The sequence below is a fragment of the Electrophorus electricus genome, chromosome 9, assembly GCF_013358815.1.
Source record: "Electrophorus electricus isolate fEleEle1 chromosome 9, fEleEle1.pri, whole genome shotgun sequence".
Taxonomy (NCBI): Eukaryota; Metazoa; Chordata; class Actinopteri; order Gymnotiformes; family Gymnotidae; genus Electrophorus; species Electrophorus electricus.
The window spans coordinates 2,712,557-2,735,000 of record NC_049543.1 but is presented as its reverse complement, the minus strand read 5'-3'; the positions used below and the strand labels follow the sequence as shown (position 1 = coordinate 2,735,000).

Here is a 22,444-nt window from a genome sequence, read left to right as displayed (position 1 = left end):
ACGTTACCAATTTTTAAATCTAGGGTAAATACTTACTTATTTACTCAGGCTTTTTGTTAGCTTCCTTTATGTAAAGGTGCAGAGCCTGGGCCTCTGGTCATAGTTTTCTGGTAATATGAAGTGTTGACGCTATTGTCCAGCCACTACATGTATTCACTCTGGGTTGTAACAATATGGGTGAGCAGATAAACCTGCCAGAGCAGTGTGTTGATAATTGGTGTATGTCTACTGATTATGGACTATTCAACTGTTGTTCATCTTTACATACCTCACTAAATCTTTCTGCTTTATCTGCATGGTAGTGCTATATATTAGACCTGCTCATTGGTGACAAAAAATTTGAGGTGATGCCAGAAATTGTCCCAAGATGCCAGTAAATAAACTGATGCTGCCAAATTCCTCCACCCTCTCCATCCACTGGAGAACACCATATGCCCACTGGAGAAGCTGAGAGTCATAGACCTACAATAACCAATAAATATATATGACTATCTGGAACGCTGTAGAACTTTGCTGTTGTGAACTCACACGGAGTATATATAATGTATTATAGCATGGACTATTTAGCTGGGAACCCTGAAGGGGATTGGTTAACTCTCAAGGTTTCTTCCTTAATCTGCCAAGGGGATTTATCTTTGCCACTGTCACTACTGGCTTAATAGTTAGAGATCTGGACCCAAACATTTTTAAAACTGCTTTTTGAGAACACAGGTTGCAAAAAGTGTTATTTAAATAAATATGACTTTGTCTTATATATCACACTTTATTACCTTATCACCTGGGCAGTTGTCTTTGATTTGGTTTGTTAGTGTTCTCCAGAGTTCCACTGAGCACTTATGGTCTTATTAACATTATTATAGGGCTACGCTTTTGTGTGACACTGAGTCATATGATTTCTCATTTGATCTTAGGGGATATATTAAATATATAGTTTTTGAAACTAATAATAAGAGATTGTCTCATTTTCCACTGGAGTTTATTACAATACATATACTACTCACATGTTAAAGCAGTATAGGGGACTATATAAACAAGAAATTCCATATAGTTCTATGTGATAGAGTGACATGTCACTAAGCTTTTGAACAAAATCTATACCAACATTCCTCTCTAAGAGTAGTGTAACTTATCAGAACATGTCTGGGTCTGGAAAACATCAGTTCTGTAGTGCTATTACCTTACATTCTGTTTACATTAGGACTGTATTTCGCCTGTTCTTGCTTTATCATCTAAAAACCCCAGCAAATCAGAAATCTTTGTATAGTGTATGTGCACCTCCCCTTTTATTCTGTCTTATCTATAATCAGCTATTTCTACCCAAATTAAAACCTGAACGACCTTCAGAGATAAAACAAAAACTAATCTCAGTTCAGCAATGCAGGGCAGCTCCTACCAGCACCCCTGTGTGCAGGCCATGCCAGGCTCAGGCAGTCTCCCATGTGTCACCATTTACATTTCCCACAGTGGGAGGCTAAAACAAGGGCCACTTCATCCAGGAAACCTGCAGGTTATGTCAACAAAACCCCTCACTCTACTTGGCCAAGTCCTGATCCCTCAATCAGTGCTTAATATAAATGATGGCTTGGACAACAGTGTAAAGCACATTTTTGAAACTTTACCATGGGTATTGGATGAAACCATTTGTATTCTAATTGGTCTTTAAGCCTTTGGAAAAGACAAGTTATTTTACTGATGTGTAAAAGTGGGGAGTTCTATATCAATAGACAAGGACACTGAGCACTATAGCTTGTGTTTCCTATCCAGACAGTGTTATTTCCTGTGTAGACACGGCAAAGTCTTTACCATAATGGGGCTAAAGATGTAGGAGCCCATGGTTCACATTGAAAGTAAAGGAATGCAGCATATATAAGAGCTGCGCGTGCACGCACACACACACACACACACACCACGCGCACACAGACACACACACACACACACCTTTATACAGAATGTATAATAGTTAGGTTAAACTATTAGACACTTGAAATTTTCCACCCCAGGTGGCTCTTTGTTCTGTAATGTCTTTGCAGCTTTTTCACTAATATAAGTGAGCGAAAATCCTAACAGACTTGATTTATAATGTATTTCCAAGTTAGCACTGCTGTGCTATAACTGCATGGTGCATTCGTTTTATTGTGATCATGCGCTGGCCATTCACTTGCCTGTATTATTTGGACGACTCCGCCCCATATAGTGATTGTCATTTATGCTAAACGCTTTTCTCCTTTCCCAAGGCACCCTCACAATAGGGTTTTGCACTGAATGGACTGCTTATTCCCCAAGAACCCAAGGAGCAAAGACATGGGTAAGTTAAAAGGGGGGGCATTAGACATTTAAAAATGCACTTTAGACACTGGCTGGCTCTGTACAGAGCTTAACTCCCTCAGCATGGATGGTGGTAGATTCACAGAGAGGAAGATGTTGAATAAGGTGAACTTTGAGTCCTTCATATTGAGTGCTTCATTCACAAGTATGCCCTCAACTGCTTGGGGCTGCTCACTGAACAATAACTATTCAGGCAAAACAGCTAAATTCAAATGTGTTTCATACAGTCTGGCTGATCTGAGTGATCTGAGTAGTACCATTTCCCAAGCTGAAGTCTCAGAGCAAAACAGCTCATTAGAATTAAAGTCAGGACAGAATTCAGGTGAATGATGCACAGACTGTCTTTAAAATAAATGGGTATAAATCCAATGGATTATTTGTGAAATCATAAATCATTAAAAAAAAAAAAAAGTTAAATTTCTAGTTAGTTTTATTTTAAATTTGTTGCACCACACTTCTACAGCTAAGGTTTAGTTTGCAAACTAGTTCTTTGTAGGTAACATCAATCTTTGCAAAATTCATATCTGTTCTAAAACTCAAATGGTGGCAAAATGTATGTCTTTGATCTTTGCCTATGAGTGAGACAATCCATTTGTATGATGTAGAGCAAAGACATGCCATGAATGAACAGAAGAGGGGGGGGGGGGTTGCTTTCCTTTGCCAGGGCCTACAATGGATGTGGGCAGAAGGCTGAGCATGTATGGGTGTGTGTGTGTGTGTGTGTGTGTGTGTGTGTGTGTGCGTGCGTGTGTGTGCGTGCACGTGTGTGTGAGAAGGAGGGGATGAAGTATGATGGCCAGCCTCACAGCTAATTAGTTCAGCTCTTGACAAAGGTGGGCCAGCCATAGAAAAGGACCCCCAGGGTTAACTTAACAGGACTCCGCAGACTGCACTCAAGGCTGGAGGAGAGAGAAGAAGGAGACCCTCTCTTTCCAAATCAGTGCTCGGGTGTGTAAGCAACGTTGCTCCCTAGAGCATGCAGCTGGGCTTGGAGACAGAGTGAGAGTTACTGCAGGACACTTGGGAAGACGTGCAGGATGACTTCCACGCCAGACTCAGATGATGACAGAGCCTTCAAGGACTGTGAGTACAACTGATTTTAGAAATAGGGAGTGTGTGCTATTCCAATTACAAAACACGTGTCTGCGAGCCTTAAGGTCCAAGGGTTGTGTTGTCACCTACTACTATGATGCTGATATGTACAGTAAATACAGTAAACCTCATTTGGCATGAATAACATTTCATTACATTTTGATGCACCTGTGATGCATACAAAAATAACTGTTTCAGACAAAGTGCATGGAAAAAAAACTAAAGATAAATTAAATTGAGACAGTTTTTCCATTTTTAAAGCCTGTTAATCTTTTTTTCCCTAAAAAGGTATGGCATTTTAAACATCAGGCATACCATGTTTAGTTACTCAGTGTTACACTGAAGTGTTTCGAAAGCTGGGTGATTTTCAAATAAATAAAGATAGGGATGTTGCCATATTGTAAAAACAACTCTGTGTTTCCACATATATGGTCCCCTTATAACAATATATATGGGGTTTCCCCTCACAATATTTTTTCTGACCCACTATGAGGAACAGACCTGATTAAAGCAGACAGGCCAAACAGTCACTTTGGGTATGAAACATATTGAAACCATACCAGACATATTGCTATCACTCCCAATTCTGACACTTTTCTACAACACACACTCAGGGCTATGTAGCAAGACCACCTGCTCGTTTAGTTAAATAAGCATTCTCTTGTGTTGACGTTGCATAGCACTCAAACTGCTGGTGGTGTAAATGACAGGTCTGAGCCAGAGGTAAACTTTTCAGTTTCAACAATGACATCAACTCTCTTTGCACACCTGAAGAACAACAGAAGGAAGGCATTAAGTGAAGGGCTGAAACCACCACCTTAAAAAGGTGACAGTTACTGTGTAACACTTGTAGAAAGCCAATATTTATCCCTTTATACATGCCCCGGCTGTGCAGAATATCCTTTATGTACAATGTGCGTATTGTGGAATGAAGACAGTAATGAATTATAAGGCATACCTTGGGCAGAGCACATTTCATCATTTCTACCAGTCAGACATAAAATCACAAACACACGGACACACACTTTTAGAATACGCTTTAAATTTTTTTTAGAATAGTTAGACTGGAATTTTAAAAATCTAACTTGGACCTGAACCCCTAAATCATAGTTTGAGGGCTATTCTCATTGGTACAGTGCTAAATGAAGATAGCCCTATGCAGTCTGGTGCATTGTGGTTTGTTTGATAACATTAACATTAAAATTTAAGTGACCTGCCCAGGTCCCAGATGAGCATAAAACCATTCAGGAGGTTTGACACCTCCTTAATCCTAATTTCTTTTGATGACTAGTTAAGATATCAGAACGTGGCTAGCAGCTCAAGTTCAATAAACATCGGAGTCCAAATTTTCATCTGTAACCATTTGGTAATCTTTAGCGCTGATTGTCAGACTTCTGAGACACTTAAATGTAAACAGCCCTCATCGCTGTTAGCAATCTTTGAGGTGAATGTCAAACACTAGCAGACAGCATGTTTTTTTTTAAATATAGGAACACATTGCATGAATAAACAGTAAATTACAATGATAGAGGAGAACTGCAGGAGTCATAGTGGCTCGGATGCACTTTAAGTGGATCTTGTTACATTTTTAGTGTTCTCTGGAAAATGAATGAGTCTTTCAGTAAGCTTTCACATAAAGCACATTATAGCCTGAAACAAGGCATAATCTCTGCTGCCATAGCATAGTTATTTATATGTGTGTTATCAAGTGTTTTCTTTGGACCTTGAATGATGTGCATTGAAATTTTACCTTCTAACCTTCAAAATCTGTAGAAATGCATTGGTAAATAGATACATCTCTGAAAACAATAAAATCAAAAGACATGCAAGTATGCCACTACTCATTTTGTCATTCACGTTTCATTCATGTGTTGCCAGTGAATGTTGTGGGAATGCTTCATCAGTTCTGGGAACAGAAGCAGGTGAAGGGAGCCATGGTGGACATGGACAACCTAATTGTTTATGAATCTCTCCCCTCACCTGGAGCGCCTTTCATCTGCTATGTCACCTTACCAGGAGGGAGCTGCTTTGGGAACTTCAAGGCAAGTCAACCAGAATGTGTCACACAGGGTGCAACGAGAGTATTGGTACAGGTGGCAAGGCTTGCTGCTCTAGGGTCAAACCACACTCTATTTCAGCATCATGTGGGAGCTCAACCTCCAACTGCTGTTTGGAGACAATTCCGGCCCTGTCAGTTTATTGCGCTGAAAACGGCATGTCAAAGCACGGTCCAGTGGTCCTGTACAAACGCTCGTATCAGAGGCTCTTGTATGAAGAGAAGGATGACAAACAGGTGGTCCTTATTAACCCAATGACTGCAGCTCACCCAAGTTTCCTTCAGTCACAATTTTCTAAAGAACACAGCCTGCATTACACTTCAAAGTAACAGTTTCTGTTTATTTATTCATTTGGCAATTTGAAAGACCTGCATAGATATCAATGAGAATATAATATTAGAGCAGTTTTGAAACATTTTATGATTCATTCATCATTTCCTTTTTAGGATATTCGTATGTGTGGAAACATTCATTTAAAAATCATCATTTGTACTATTGTGCTTTTTTCATACAAAATGATAACCCCTGAAAGTAATAATAAAAATGGTCTGCTTTAGACCAATGAAAGGAATTACTTCATCTGAGAGATTATGCAGATCACATAGTTGAGTGCTGAGCAATAATCTAGAATTCCTGGCTGTGGTCTTTCGTAACCATAGCTGCTGTTTGAGACCGTTGCTATTTAAAGAGCATTCACGGCCAGCTGCTGCCCTTTGGAGGGACTATGGCACACCAAGGAGCAGGGCACTGCGGTGTGCCGCCTGCTTGAATAGTTCAGCGTGTCTTTGATCAGCCAGTGGGTACCGGAGGCTTACATTCTGCCTGGCCCTGCGAGGGTGCTCTGTGTTTCTATGGGTGCATTTCATCCTCATTACTCCAAGATTTATATATATATATATATATATATATATATATATATATATATATATATATATATATATATATATATATATATTAGATAGATAGATAGATCAGATCAAAGTCTTGATTAAACAACCCCCCGACAGCCCCACCCCCCCCCCACACACACACTCCCTCATGTTTTGTTTGTCTTATCCTCTGTCTCTTTTCTTTTTACACCCTCTTCTTAGCTTCAGCTATGCGCATTAAATAGGACCGGTGAAGCTCACAGTTTGGGCTTTCTGCATAACTGATGAGCCAAGAGCTGATCTCAGCTCTGTTAGCTTCCAAGCTGCTTCTGCTCCGCTGCACACAGCCATAATCGGATTCATAATCCCATGATGGGACTGGCATGTGCTGACGTGCTCAGCACATGCTTTTGTGGCGTTATGGAACTTTAAGATCAGTTGAGCTTGTTTAAGTTGCTTGGGAAGCCGCAACTAATAATGTAGACAGACTCTAATTAGTTCAAATGATCATATTTCAAAATGTTTCAATATGAGGAACACTTTCTCTCTTCTGTCTGCCCTCGTCAGTGCTGCTACACAAAGGCCGAAGCCCGGCGTGATGCCGCCCGTGTTGCTCTGATGAACTCCACATTCAACGAGTTGCCCTGTCGCCGTATCACCCCTGAGTTCATTGCCTGTAGCGTAGAGGAGGCCGTTTCCACCACCAGTGTGAGTCTGCTCAAGTCCCTCATCACTAACACGCTGCAGCATGCTTTGCTGCTATCCAGGAGAACCTGTGTGCAGAAGCCACGAACACAAGCATAGTGAGTGATAAATCCAGGTGCCGATATCTCGGTTTTGGCCCTAGTTTGTGGCTACAGCTCTTTAGCAGACAATCTCTGCTTCAAGAGTGTAGACCTCATGTAGTTTATGGAGACAGAGCCTATGAACGTTCCACTTTTACACACATTATTCACTTTGCTTCATTTCTTTGGCTTTGTTCCAAAACATACAAGAGTGCACCACAAAGACGTTCTGTCTTTCCCAATCCTGAAGGACTTCCAAGTGTGTGTGTGTGTGTGTGTGTGTGTGTGTGTGTGTGTGTGCGTGTGTGTGTGTGTGTGCATGAATGTGCGTGCAAGCATGTGTGTGCGCACTTGCATGTGTGCGTATGTGCGTGTGTGTGCGTATGTGCGTGTGTGTGGTCTTTCCTCATTCTCCTGCCATTTCTCCTTGTTGGTCTTAGCCTTTTGTTCCCTGGCAACAATTAAACCTGGTCCTGATGACAAAGCAGACGGGCAGGAGTATGGGCTGGCCCTCCCCCAGTGTTCACGGCAGGCTGAGTGAATGCTGGCTCATACATCACTCTGGTGCAATTTGTGCAGGGCAACATGCAGGACGCGTCCGACCCTGGCACCAGCGTAGGAGCCTACCACCTCATGCTGCAGGCCAACATTGGCAAAACCATGCTGGAATTTCAGGTGTGATGCTGCAAAACCATCATATTGATCACTAAGAAATCTTCCAAAAAGGTTTACTCTCTTTGAAAAGTGTCAGTTTGAAAGAAAGGTTGTTTTTTTTTGAGTTGTTGGACATGATACTAAATTCACTGCTTATGCTGTTAGATTTATGAAAATGCAAGCAATGTCAAGGCTACTGAATGCTGAGAGCAGTGCCCACTCCAGAGCCTGCTCCTTTACTGGAGATTCATCTATGGCTGTTTCTGAAATGGAGAGCCATGTTTCCCTTAAAGCAGTGTGTGTGGATATAGATTATTCCCAGAAATTTCCATCTTTTACCCATAATGATGCATGCTGTGACATTTATATTTACAGCTGTTTATTTACATGCACTGCCCATTTTCTGACAAATAATATATTTTTCAAAAGGGACAATGTAGATTAATTGACATTCAGATCAATTAAAATATACCCAAGTTAGCCAAAAGGCTCATTTTCATTGGTGAATAATGAAAGTTTGAATGTTCTGAAACTTTCACTGTGTCATCAGTCTTCATTATGTCAGTTTCAGTGAACAAATATTAAAGCAAGATGACATTGGCTTTTGATGGTAAAAATGTGATAAATAAAACCAGATGAGGACAGAGACTTGTTATTCACCAGAGTTTTGTTTCAGTTTATATATCTGTGTTTAATTATAAATATTAGACGCATAAGCCCCCGATTAGGAAAAATGGACATTAATTACATAAAAATATATATATATATATATCTTTCATTTTTTTTAGGAAATAATGACAGTGTTTCAGCTGTTGCACTGGAATGGGACGCTGAAGGCTTTTAGAGAGAGGAAATGTAACAGACAGGTACAAATATCTGCAAATATCACGCAATTTTCATTCCTGTAAAAAAGTAAAACAAAACAAACTATAAAATAATGAAAAATAGAGGAACACATAAATGCTTGTGTAAAACCCGTTTTCTCACAATAACACAAGTATTGACTGAAAACACAATTATTAACTCAAGTGCAGATCTGACCAGTTAGTAGAGGTTAGGGAGTGGAGCAGATGCAGCATGGCTGCCCGTGACCGCTGTCTGTGTCTGTGGAACAGGACGTCATCGGCTACTACTCACAGCAGCAGGTGGACAGCTGCATGCGCAGTTACATGGCTCTGGACTGGCTGCAGCGGGAGCAGCAGAGGCCAGGGCTCCTCTCCCACGAGCTCCAGCTAGCCCTGAGGGAGCTGGCCGAAGCCCGGCAGGCGGGCCGCGAGCTCCGCTTCTACAAGGAGAAGAAGGAGGTCCTGAGCCTGGCGCTCAGTCAGGCCGGAGAAGAACAGCTGGAGGGATACTGCGAGGAGGAGGTGACTCTGGAAGGGAGAAGAGGCCAGGCTGGAGTATCCGAGGCACGAAGGCAGATGCCTGGACAAGAGTGTGGTGGATCTGTCGGAACACTGCCGATTTTATTACCAGGAGAGTGGGAGTGATAGAGGGTCACTGGGATGAGGCTTGTGTGTTGGAGTGATGGGGCACACAGGACTTTAGACTCAACCTCAGAATCACTAGCACACATTTTGCATATTTTTTATATGTAGTATACTCTTTTATGTGCTTTCTATGTGCACTGTGAATTAATTTGGCCCTTTAGAGGAATATGCAGCAAAATTGATTTATCAGACTCACCTATTTTAGACTGTAAACTGGTTTAGTTTACGACTGTATACATCAAAGAGCAGACTTGAGACTTAATCGAGAATTTCACTTTTGTCAAGCAAGGACAATGTAAATCCTTTTTTTAAACTAACCACATGGTGGCGCCATACCCTCTGTATGAGGTTTACAAACGCATTGTCTACTGTTTCACTCTTCAATCTGTACATGCTCTTTTAGCAGTAAACTGAATGAAAAGACATGCCACAAACATTTTCTAATATTTAGGCCAAATATTTCAGTCAGTTGTTTTGCTTTAACTCTGTTTAAACATGCTCCGAGGCCTTAAAACATACACAGTCATTCTACCTCCAAAAACCTTTAAAGATTTGAAGATCATTTAATTTAGCAGGTCTTTTTTCAGTATTATATGCAGACATTTATGGGAAATAAAACTGACTTAACAGAATTAACACATCTACTTAATCATTTTGAGTAGCCTGTACAAATACTTAATAATTCAATATAAAACTTTTAATACATTTTAATACAATGACCTCTTATTTTTTCAACAAGCAAGAGAAGTATTGTATGTCAGAGATTAGTAGGCTGATATTGACAAAGTGCTGGGTAAATTGTTTATTCATGCAAATCTTTTATGCTGTACATACTGCTTAGATTTCTTCACGAGTTAAGAAGTGGAATCTTGTCACTGGAAAATAAAATCACTATTTCCATGTTGTTTCTGAATGTTTCTTGCATGCATGCATATTTTGGTGAGCATAAAGGCCTTAGATCTGAGAAAAGAGGGAACCATTACTGTCAAAATTTCCTTTTCTTTCACTCCTTGTGCAACTGCGCAAAACTAGGCCATAATAGAGCTTGTTTTTCCACAACTTTTTTTTTTTTCCTCCTTACTGTGGTTGCTAGGAGACTGTTGAACCTAAGGCGAGAAATCATGAGCTACGGCAGGAATGGGCATGTGTCCTCCCTCCAACATTATCTAAGTGCGAATTGATAATGTTATATAAGATGCTAATTTATCTCTTTTCTATTACATTTACACATCAACTGAGCTCGAAGGTTTCTCTCTTTTTTTGTGAGTTTTAGATAAAAGGTGACCAAACAGAATGGTGTGGTCCAGGCATGGCAAAAGTAGCCCCCACACACCCAGGCCCCTCACCGACTGTTTAGGACAGTCAAATAATCCACTCATCTCATGGACTGCAAACATTTCCAGTTTATAACAGTCTTGTTATTATTCGCCTAGAATCACTTATGCATAATGCATGAGTTTGCATAAATTAATCAAATTACACAACAAGCCAGCTTCCGTTCAATTTGGTCCTCTTCCACAGTCATTCGTGCCCAGTTGCTGCTTATTTTGTTACTTTCTAGGAGGAATTATGTGTCAAATTGAATAGTTGCAGAGGTATAGACAGGGAAAGTGGTGAGATAATAGCACATTTGGCTCTGTTTTCAAGAGAACATGGCTTCCACTCTCCAGGGAAGCAGAGTAATTTTCCGGAGCTAATGCTTGTCAGAGGCCTGATGGGCCAGGCTTTGTGATGTGGGTGCCTATCTCCAATTTACTTGGAAAAAAAACTCATTTGAAATCAAATAGTGTGACATTCCATCCTTTGCAATTTTCAGCTCAGGGCAATGAGATGTAAATTACACCGTCCTGTTCTAACATTGATTGGGAGGAGGAAGAGTCTGAATATTGGAGTGATTTATTCTGGACCATGGCTCTGTGAGACTCATCAAATGAGACTAAAATCATATTTTCATTTCAGATATTCAACCAATGGACAGATGGGCAAGGAAACAGACTAATCAAATCTTTTTGGAGGGTATATTGGAAAATCTTGGTGCTGATGGAAACATTATGTCCCTAAGTTACTTTCTCATTTATGTTACACGACACAACCCAATCTTAATTGTTTCCACTGTTAACTCTGAACACGGTTGGTTGTGACCCTGTTTCATCGAACTGGATTGCTGATGGAGCTGCATTCACCTATAGCTGCATTAGGCCTTGTCAATGGTCCTGTCGAATTTTTTCTCACTTTTCTCGTGACAAGTATCCACTCCACACTGATTGAAGGATGCAGGGGCAAAAGCTCATTGTGATAAAGCCACTCTGCTCCCACCTCAGCTATGAGAGAGAGAGCGGGACACACCTTCACTTCCCCTCACAATCCTGTTCTAATAGCCGCCCCGATCACGCGTGCGTTCCTTCTCTGCCTGACGTCAAAGGCGGTGACATGCACGAGAAAACCTGCGAAATTCTGTCACGGCTGACATCTCCTGGGAACTCCAGGTGAATCTAGGAACAAAAGACAGCAGTATGCCCTGCTCGATGAGAGAGCTAGAGAGAGAGAGAGAGAGATCTCAGCTTCCGCAGTCATAATTTGCATGTTGTTGACCTCGCCAGACCCTTCTGTCAACGTGTCGGCACAGGCGGAGGAGGGAGGAGCAGGTCCCAGCGTGATGACCATGTGGCCACTGGTGCTCCGACACTGTCTCCCAACCCTCGCTCTCCTCCTCTTAGCACATGAAGGACATCTCACCCTTCTCCTCTCTTCTTTCGCTCCTTTCGTTCTTTATGTCTCTTCACACTGTTTTCTCATTAGGCTGACAGTGTGGCTGGCTCTTGCCCACCTCCTTTGATGAGGGGAACTTCAGTTAGTTGCTTAGTCTAGCTGCTGATACCATCCGAAATGGTCTCTGCTTGTCTTGGTCACTATGTTATGTATAGATGTGTGTTTATGATCCAGCTTGACAGTCTGCTGCAGCACCAGGTGACTGAATGGAGTCACACCAAGATATATATATATATATATATATATATATATATATATATATATATATATATATATATATATATATATATATATATAAATGATATATATCATGATATATATAGATATATATAAATGGATTTGGACAGATGAAACATTGCAGAGAAAAATGTGATTTTTTTTTGTGTGTGTGTGTGTGTGTGTGTGTGTGTGTGTGTGTGTGTGTACATATCTGTGGAAAAATGTGAGACAGATGGAACTGTCAGGTTGTCTTCTATGCATACTTGAGCTGCTGAAGACTCCCTCACTTTAATGCTGATGTCTGCCGACTTTACTGACATAGTCCCATCTATAAGAACTATCTCCAGAGCAGCTCTAAAATAGAAACTCAGCATGAGCCTCACTCACACTGCTATTTAACACGCCTTTACGTTAGCCGTGCAAGGAGAACTGGCTCGGAACTAAAATATTGAAAGAAACGTCATAAATGGGGACGAACTTTAAAATGTTTGGCTGACAACTCACTTTCATAATTGGGGGATCTACTCAAATGAGGTCTTCATTTAATACTCAGGCTTTCAGAGTGGTCTTTAATCTGACTTTTCCGCAGAGCAGTTTTCTTGAGTCGCTTCTAGGCTCATCACTAATGCCATGTGGCATTCTCCAAGGGCAATGCGCTTCATCAGGAATAAATTGGTAAACTTCCATCGTACCTGATGGGTTCTCACCTACTCGATCTCTAATTAATTAAACGTGTGCTTGGATGCCTCTGAGGCCAGTGTTCCAATTAATTTGCCATATTCACTGGTTAATTGCAAACAACTGCACCTAAACTGTATTACTGTACTAGGGCATAACTTTGAGATCTTATAAACCCAGAACAAACTGTGAATGCTGATGATTTTTGCTGATGAAAAGCCTGTTGAAAGGCTTTTTAATGGTGAAGTAATGACTGTGCGCATCTGGTAAACCTTTAGCTGTGAATGTGAGAACAAATATCTTTGCAATAAATGCAGTAATTCTAAAGAAACTTTGAATATTTACATAATATATTAAACTGCTAATTACAAAAAAAGAAATGCATGTAATAGTAATTCATCTTTACAAAATTTAAAGCCAAGGCACTACCAAAAGAAAAAGTCTGAGTGCCCTTCTTGTCACCTGTCACGCCTTCGCTAGGGGAAAATCCCCAGTACTCCTCATCAGCCACGCCCCTCACTGCTACGCATGGTTCCCACTCACCTGAATATTGCCTATTTGTACCTGTTCCTCATTTCCTTACTTGTGTGTGTATATATATATATATATATATATATATACACATATATATATATATATATATTCCCAGTTTGCTCTCTCTCTGCGCCAAATTTTCTTGTTCAATGTTTCTGAGCCTTTCAATTGTTAACCTAGTGCATACGACCTGTTTCTGCTCTTCTTCATATGTGTTTGTCTAGCCCGGTACTTTCCCTGTTGCATTCATCTTCAGTTATGACTGTTACCTGATTTTAGTCTCTTCTTTTCTCTTGTGTACAGCTGCCTGTCCGTTCGTTGAAAAATCTTTGGACTTATTTATTTGCATTTGGTTGCATCTGTTCTAGATGTGACTGAAAAAGATTTTTATTGATGACGTGTGTACATATAACCTCCTAAAAGCATAACATTTCATTATGTATGGGCTTATGCACAAGTAGGTAATGATAGGTGAGCCATATACCTTGCAAATGTAATTAAAATGGTAAATGAAAGTAAAGGAAAAGGTTCAGGTAAAGGAATCAAAGTGATTTCAGATATCATACTGAAGTCCCCTGAACATTTTGGAGAACACATGCTTCATGTTTGTAGGTGTCAGCAGGGCTGCTTCTGACTGTTTACAGCTGTAATTGAGGCAAAGGGCAGCTCCTTTCAGCTTTACCTCCAGTACCACCCATCAATCTGGCCTTCCACCCAGTAAAGCCCACACAGACCTGTTGCTCGGTTCCTTGAGCAATGCACTATTAATACTGACTGGTTTTGTTTGCTCTTTATGAAATGTGACCGATTCTGAGCTGAGTGAGTCTTAAAATGTGGTTAAAACTTGGCTCTTAATGCACCTCACTTAAGTCTTAATGTAGCAGCTGTTTTGAAGAATTTACAGAAAATCTGCAGCTTTCTGAAAATTGCCTTGATACTTAATGTATTATGTTTAATATTTTCCTGTAACTACTTGAAAATGAACTTCTGTGACACTCAAACTTCAGTTAACAAAACACTAGTTTGCATCACTTGGTCACACGTTTGCTCAGCATCATCTTAAGTTTGCTGTCAAGCTGATCTTTGTTTGACAAGGCCCCTGAAGTAGCCCGCTGATTGGACAGGCTTGTGACGAGGTTCTGGCGCTGACGTCTCAGCATGTCACGCACAAACGTGGTACAATACAGGGTCACGTTGTGCGTAATAACTGGATCCTCCGTGGGCACCTGACTCTAATGCCAAGGGATAAAAGAGGAATTACTCTTCTGGAAGCTGCATCTGTCACTTTTCCCAGTCGGAGTAAAGTCGCAGCCTGTTTGTTGACATTTCCGCGGCTGCGTCAGTGACAAACAGTCGTGTCCAAAGTACATTTGCAAAAGTGGTGCATACAAAGTCACTTGTGACACCCGCAGAGCAGCGACTATACCACTGCTACATTAAACCCAGCCGCTCTACCGCTGACTGATGCGCTTAACATTTTAACATTCGCTGCCATTTCCATTTTCAGTTACATTTTGTATTCACTTGCATGGCGTTAGCGATTCATTACAGAACACCATTCCACCATTCAGAAGCCGAATGAAAGCAGAATCAAACCTTGAACAATATTTAATCACAACAAAAATGTAATCAACAAAATTCTGCACACGCACCCATTTAGCTAACCGAGAAATTTATTTAAAAGGCGCATTTTTACTTTTTGGAATGAGCATAATAGTAAACTGCAACTGCAAAAGAAGAGGAAGCTGACTTGCTTGAACTGGATCTCAATGTCATGAACCTTTTCTACAAGAAATGCAAATGTAGCTATTTACAGATGCAGAAACTAACAGATATACACTGACGAGAGTTCAAATTTTTGATACTCCGCTATGATTCATTAGAATAAATGAAGTCATCAAGTCAACGTAAATGGTAGTTTTCATCGTGCCACTGGTCTCACGACTGGGATTAGTCAGTCATCTGTCTCTTGTCATGGGCCTTTAATATGTTTAGCCTCATTACATGTCGATTCTGGTTGGTTTTCATCTAGGGTATAGGTGAATTTAGCGCCATGATTACTTTATGAACGGGAATTAAACATTTTGCATGGCATTAAGTCTGTCCCTATATGTCTTACTTGTTCATTTACAAACTGTGCACATGTGTATCATATGCGATAGTGCCCCTCTGGAGGGCAAATCAAAAATTGTTTTCAGCGTGCTAAACCATAGTCTCAGTTCCACCACCTCTGTGTGGAAGAATCAATAGCTACAGGGAGGAGAACCAGAAGACAATACTCAACTACAACTCAGGGATGATACAAATCTGCTTGTCCCAGGTGTTGGTGTGCATAGTGTGAGATCCTGATAGTGCCCTACACCATCATGTCCCTCACTCATGGCTGTCCCATCAGTGGACAAATTTGACTCCTCTTTATAAAGGAACTTTTTTTTTTTTTTTTTTTTTTTTTAAGAAGGGATAAAAAAAAAACCTTAAATGGCCTCTATGGAGGCGGAAGTATGGAACTTTTGCTAAGGATGTGTCATGTGACTTCTGACCTCACCCAAGGAGCCAGCATCCGGCCCATTAGTCTGCTCCCCCGTTAATGGGGGCACCTTAGACTGAGCCGGTATAGACACAGCCAGCTGATACCAACGTCTAGATGGGGTCAGGACTTTATCCTTGCCTTGATGGATTATGGGACGGAATATCCAGAAGTCAGGCCACGTGGAAAGTTACTTCCAAGGTGACAGCACCTAAACTGGTAGTGCTCCATAGCCCAGTCAGGATTCAAAAGTTATCCTCACTGACCAAGGTGCTGCATTTGTATCGAATTTATGGCTGACCTCTGCAGATTACTGAATACCAGTGCAATGCAGACAGGCTCTTCTAACTCTTGAGGGGAGGGGCAACAAACAAATGAATGGAAAAAAGTCATCTTTCATAAAGTAAATCAAAGCCAGCTTAGCCTATTCATACAGACTAATTTACATATGCTTGGTATGTATAGGACAAATTTCTATCCAATAGAATGGAGCTGGAGGCACAGAGGGAGCGATAGGCAAGAGAAGTCCTGGAGTATCTTTATTCTCCAAAATAAGCTCGATCAAACATTTAACATAATGCAATAGGAACTCAAATAACACAGGCTTGAGGGTGCTGAAGTAAATACACAGCAGCAGTGCCGATCGTCACACTGAAGGGCTCAGCAATGCACAGCTCTGATGGCAGGTACCTGTGGGCTATAAATAGTCAGGAGATCAATAGAGCATGCAATGGGAAACAGGTGTGTGTATTGATCAAGTGGGAGATTGGGATTGTGTGTGTATCTGTCTGTGTGTGTGTTTGCGTGTATGTAAGTAACTCCTGCTGGGTGTTCTGTGTACTATAACAGCTGTTTTGTGCACTCCTTCTAGTGATTTTTGAAAGGGTTCGCTAATGTAAGTCTATTAGCAAAATGACAGGAAATCTGACCAGTCAAATTTATGAATTTCACTATAGCCATTTGGCCCTTCTCAGGGATTATTGTTAATTAAATGATTAATAAACATTCACTGTCTATGTACATGCTACCTTAGCCAGCTAACTTAGAATGGTAACTAAACGTGAGACAGGTATTCTGACATGCTTAATTGAAAAGCCTTTTTCAAGGCTGCCCTTCAATGAAAGGTTCCTAATAATTCAGAGAATTCTGTCTATAAATCTTAGCAAGAAAAGTTATTTAAATAGTTCTTGTAAGATGAATTATGACAGGTGTGTTTGGCTAACAACTTGCCTGCAGCATCTATTTGTTTTGCCAGTAATTAAAGGTTGCATGTAATTTGGCATTGGGTTGGGGGTGGGGAGGTTGTATGCAGGAATGGTACCTGCTTTATGCACTGCATGCCAGTGCTGAATACACCTGATTTATAATTGACTTTCTCATCTTCAAACAGATGGACTGCTTAAGGTGCTGCAAGTTGCAGATGCTGAAACAGGAAGTGCTGAGGATTGTGGGCTCCCTCTTTCCTCCACATGTCCATCTGCGAGTTGCCCCGAGCATCCATGTAGCTCTGCATTTAGAAAATCAAATCCCTAGCAGAGGAACATGCGGAGGAGCCTCAGCATCCCAGAATTGTGCACACAACAGACCAGTTAAACCCCAGGAATTCAAACCTGGTTGCTACATCCTCATTCTAGTGCCCTTGGTTAGCTGTAATTTCCTTACTCTCTGGCAGGGGTCATGCATTATAGTGGAGTGTGGAGTGTGGAGTAGCCAACCAGTTATAAATGCCAGCGGTCCCAGAAAACACAGGCAAGAGAAGGGAAGGTTGTATAGTACTTTTCATACACAGCAGTAATGCAAAGTGCTTCACATCAGCTTAGTACGTTTTGAGATCTATAACCTTAGGAAGGTCTTTTCCAAAAAAAAAAACCAACAACAACAACAAAAAAATTACAAATACAATTTATTAAAACAAAGGAATAAATGAACTAAAGTTATTTTATAGAAATAAAATGAAAGGTTAAAGAGATAAAACCTAAAATAAAATAAATATAATTAATAAAAACGTAAAAATTATACATAGATACATGCATATACATATGCATAAAATAAAATTAAACATATACGAATAAATTAAGAATTTAAGGAAATAAAAATGCAACTGTAGTGTTAAAAAGCTAGAAGTGCAGTGCCACAGGACTGAACAATGTTTAACCTCAGCAGAACGCTTGGTTAAATAAGGACATTTTTAGTTCCCATTTAAAAACATGTCAGGGCGTTTCTGATATCCTCTGACAACTGGTTTCATTTAATAGCATAATAGCTAGTACAGGGAAGAAATCTGCTGAAAAATGTTAATTTAGCCTCACCCGTGATGTTGGTTTTCATGGGAAAACCCCAAGGTTCTGGCTGTGAGGTCCCTTAGGTGCTGGTTGGAAAAAAAGCTCAGCCTGACCCAGTTGCCAGGACTTACAAAACCAATAGATAAGCCAGTTTGTTTTCTTCTCACCCCAGCCAGACACACACCATTCAGCATGACATCTAAAGCCCTTCGGGAGAAGTCATCCAGCCTGTTGCACTACTGAGGAGGAGGTGTACATGTAGAAAATTAACATCATCATGGATCCATCCTCATAGTAGTTTTGCCCAAACCTGGCAAAGGCAACAATGAACAACCCCAGCCCCAGCAGTCAGTAGCAGTAGTGGGTCCTGCCCTACGGCTTGCTTGGAGCTCCTGCTGACTCCTTGCAGGTGATGGATGGACTGATTCTGGAACAGTGGTAAGCTGCTGCCCACCTCAGTGACATGATCATCCCCCACAGTGCATCCTGGGCTCAGCACAAAATGAAAGTACCATGGTGTGTGCCAAGAACTGCTTTCAGTGGATGAATATTTTTCAGACCTCATATGTTAAGCACTTTCTATATAAATTGTGCAATAAAGCATTTGTATATTTTACATTTAACATATATTTCATTATTTAAGATGATTCTTAAAGCTGTTATGTATGTGAGATAAATCTTACCAAGGCTTTTTCCCCACTTATGACAAAAATAGAAACATAGAAGCATTCATTTTCTGTTCTAAGTGAACAGCTGGTAATTGCTTTGCAACATGTAATTAAAGCTTGACAATTTATCACCGTAAGCCATTAATAGCAATGTCAATACAATTACTATTGATTCATGCCACCCAATTCCATTGCCACTGAATAAAAGAAAAGGGTATATTAATACAAGACATTCAAATTCAATCATTAAGCAAATTATTATTTTTTTTACAGTTTGTACTATAGAGTGCTGTAATTACATCTTTGCAGCTACTGTTAATAGTAAATCTGCACATACATCTACAAGTCTGAGACAACGTTCTTTGTATTGTGATGAAATTTCAAAATGTCTATTACATAAGCTCACTTTGCTGCATATCTTGCTGTGTTTGTGTCTCCAGGGTTCCTGTGCCACAGGGGTGCTTATGCAACAGTCAGAAATACATTGTGCTTACTGCACAGCTGTTCCATGGTGAGTTGTCATAAAGACATTATATGGACATCAAAGGCTTAAACAGGAATGTTACAATATTTGCAACCATTTCAAGGGACCATATTATTCCTCTGCTTATATCATGTTTTTTCTCTATCCAAGTAGGACACACAATGGCACTAGAATAAGACTTTTACTCATTGTAAGTATACTTGTTCTCTTTTTATTGACTGAACTACCAAAGCATGCTTTGTAACCTCTTTGAAGCCTTCGAAGTTCATCCTCTTGTGATGTAAAGTCCTAAATAAATTCTTCATTCCTGATCTAGAAATAGGCTCTAGGAACCAGGAGCCTGGAACTCTGCTATTAATTAATGGATGAGCAGGATCCTTGTGAGAGAGCACAGGATTGGAACATTCCACATCGTGCATGCACACGATATGTAAATGGGGAACAGTAATCGTTACTCATTTCATGTGTGGACGTTTTATTTAGTTATACGCTGGCACACATTTTGCAGGACCAGAGACAAGGAGTCATCGAGTATCAGATGAAAGAAAGCATCGGTTAAACAGGTTCAACTGCAGCTGAAACACAACTCTTTCTGAATCCAAGATAAGACAGAAAGAGCTTCCCTGTTGATAAGCTGGCGGGGATTCAAAGCCAGCTAGAGGACTATCTCCTCACCAGGCCTTTAGAATGAGAGAAGGCCATGAGGACTCCTTGGGTGATGTGTTGCCTCACTGAAGCCTCGAGCAGCAGTTTTGCACTGTGCATGGGAGGTATCTCCATACCCCAGCCCCCAACCTCCCCTGCACCTCGCGCACCCTGAAGACAGAGTTGGGCAGGGAATCAAGGGGTAAAAATAGCACAGAGCAGATGCTCGACTTTCTGAAAGCCATTATCAGTCAGCGGTGAGGTGGTGCTCAGTGGGAACTAGCGATGAGGTATGTGCGCTAACACTTTAACACCCTGGCACGCCATAGGATGGATGAGAGCAGGAATGGTAAAGAAAGGTGTGTGTGAATATACAAGGTGAGTGCAAGATAATAACCAAGAAAAATCATAGTTATGCTTGGTGCATGTTTTTAAAGCACACATTTGCAATGGGTCCTTAACTTTGGGTTCACGCAATTACTAACACAATGACTGGCATTCCAAGGATATGTTGCAAATCTTCTCCAGATCTATTACTCTGTTACATCTACTTTCTTCTTTTGTGAACATTTTCTCTGTTTATTTTGATGACTCAATCCAATAATATTCAAAATTCATATTCTCAGAAATGATCTAGAACCTGATAGTTTTGTTGATGTCTTCCATAAATCTTATCTTTCACGCTTCGCATTAGTCATTAAAAGCCTGCAGGTTCAGTGGTAGTAAGTGTACACCATGTGTGAAATGCTATTTTATTTTGGCAGTAACTCCAAGATGTGAAAACGACATTTGGCCAGAGCCTGTGTAGAACTACTTAGAAGAAAAATGCTGCTAAGTGCTAATGTTGAATGTCCTCTTTGATGAGAACACTACTTTGAAGGCTGCTCAGGTTGTACTTGAAATAAATATAAGAATAAATAAAAGAATAAATGTGTTTTTGATCTGTCAAGTCAAAACAAAAAGCAGCCTCCATCAATGCATAATGTGCTTAGTGAATGGTCTGTGATAAAGTAAATTGCATTTAAACATTTGTCTGTTTAAGTGATAAAGAAGACCACATAAAAAACATATACATCACAGCAGCCTTTTAAAGCCTAACAAGCAAAGACCTGAGATGGCTAGAACATCATCTAAAAGTGTGGCACTCTAATGCAGTTAGAGCAGGAGTTAAAGTAATTATAGCCATAAAGAGGATAGAGGTAGGGGAGAGAGAGAGAAAGATTGAGATACAAAGACAGACAGACAGCCAGATAAAAGTGAACCCAACAGAGAAGTGGATGCTCTCAGAGCTAAAAAGATAAGTGCATAATTAAGACATCCATGGGGATGAGAAGAATCCTGTCTGAGACACTGATGAGTTTACAATTATGCACTTCTCCTTCACATCCATCATCCAGATGCTTTACAGAGTGTTTTGCTTCACAGAAATAGCTCAGCCTTCCACCAACAGATAAATGAGATAAGTAAGATAGCTCCATTTTCCACTCTGATAGAAAACAAAACAAGATTCAGCCGACTGAACATTGCAAAGCTTAGTGTTAAAAAAAGCTGAGAGTTAAGATGCTTTGATTTGAAATAGCAATAGCAATGAAATAGCAGCTCTGACTGCATAATACAGAAGTCTTTTTCATGGTAGTGATTTTCCCATCTTTGGAGAAAATGCTTATAATGCAGTGTTTTGTGGTCAACACACCATCTGTACTCATTAAATAATGATTTAAAAGTCAACTACTTCAGTCTAGAGGTCACAGGATTTTAGCCCACATTGTTTCTGAGAAAGAGATTCAAATAACCCTCAGGGACATCAGTCTCAAGGATAAAATATTAAAATTAAAAAGTTACCCCTGATTTACTAAAATTCTGTATTTATATGTGATCCAAAATGTTCAGACTGACCAGAAACAGTGAAAACAATAGAAGAATTCAGAAAACAAAGCCATGCCTTTCTATAATCTTTACGAAAGTCAAAGTTAATGTGATTAAAACATTTAATATTATAGTTTAAATAAGATTAAGTGAAATGTTTGTAAAATCTGCCAATTTTGCTCCTTACAAATTTTCCAGATTTTACTCCTCACTTCAGATACACAGGAAAGGGAAGCTGGAGACTATTATGGATAAAAGTCTCCATATCAAGAATGCTTTAAAGCGAGTGCTTTTCAGATTAAAAGCTTACCCTCTGTACATTCTATTCTCTCTTAGATGTAAATCTATTACATAGTACCCACAAAAGTCTGTTAATCCCCAGAGACATTAGAACACTGCTGAAGCAGCACTTCAACTGATGACTCTTCCCCATCGGCGCTTGATTGGCCAGAGTGCCGGGCATTATTAGAGACTGCCAGCCTGTGTTACTACAGCTACAT

At 40.3% G+C, this 22,444-nt stretch overlaps 1 protein-coding gene across 1 annotated transcript; it reads left to right on the top strand.

The window, feature by feature from the left end:
* The first annotated feature begins 3,175 nt into the window (after nt 1-3,175).
* Nucleotides 3,176-10,154, top strand: lix1 (limb and CNS expressed 1). The gene is given in 7 exon segments (XM_027003132.2): nt 3,176-3,408; nt 5,296-5,459; nt 6,911-7,051; nt 7,708-7,803; nt 8,571-8,648; nt 8,898-9,151; nt 9,153-10,154. Coding segments are annotated over 7 exon segments (918 nt in total). The 5' UTR covers nt 3,176-3,362; the 3' UTR covers nt 9,292-10,154.
* The last annotated feature ends 12,290 nt before the right edge of the window (nt 10,155-22,444 follow it).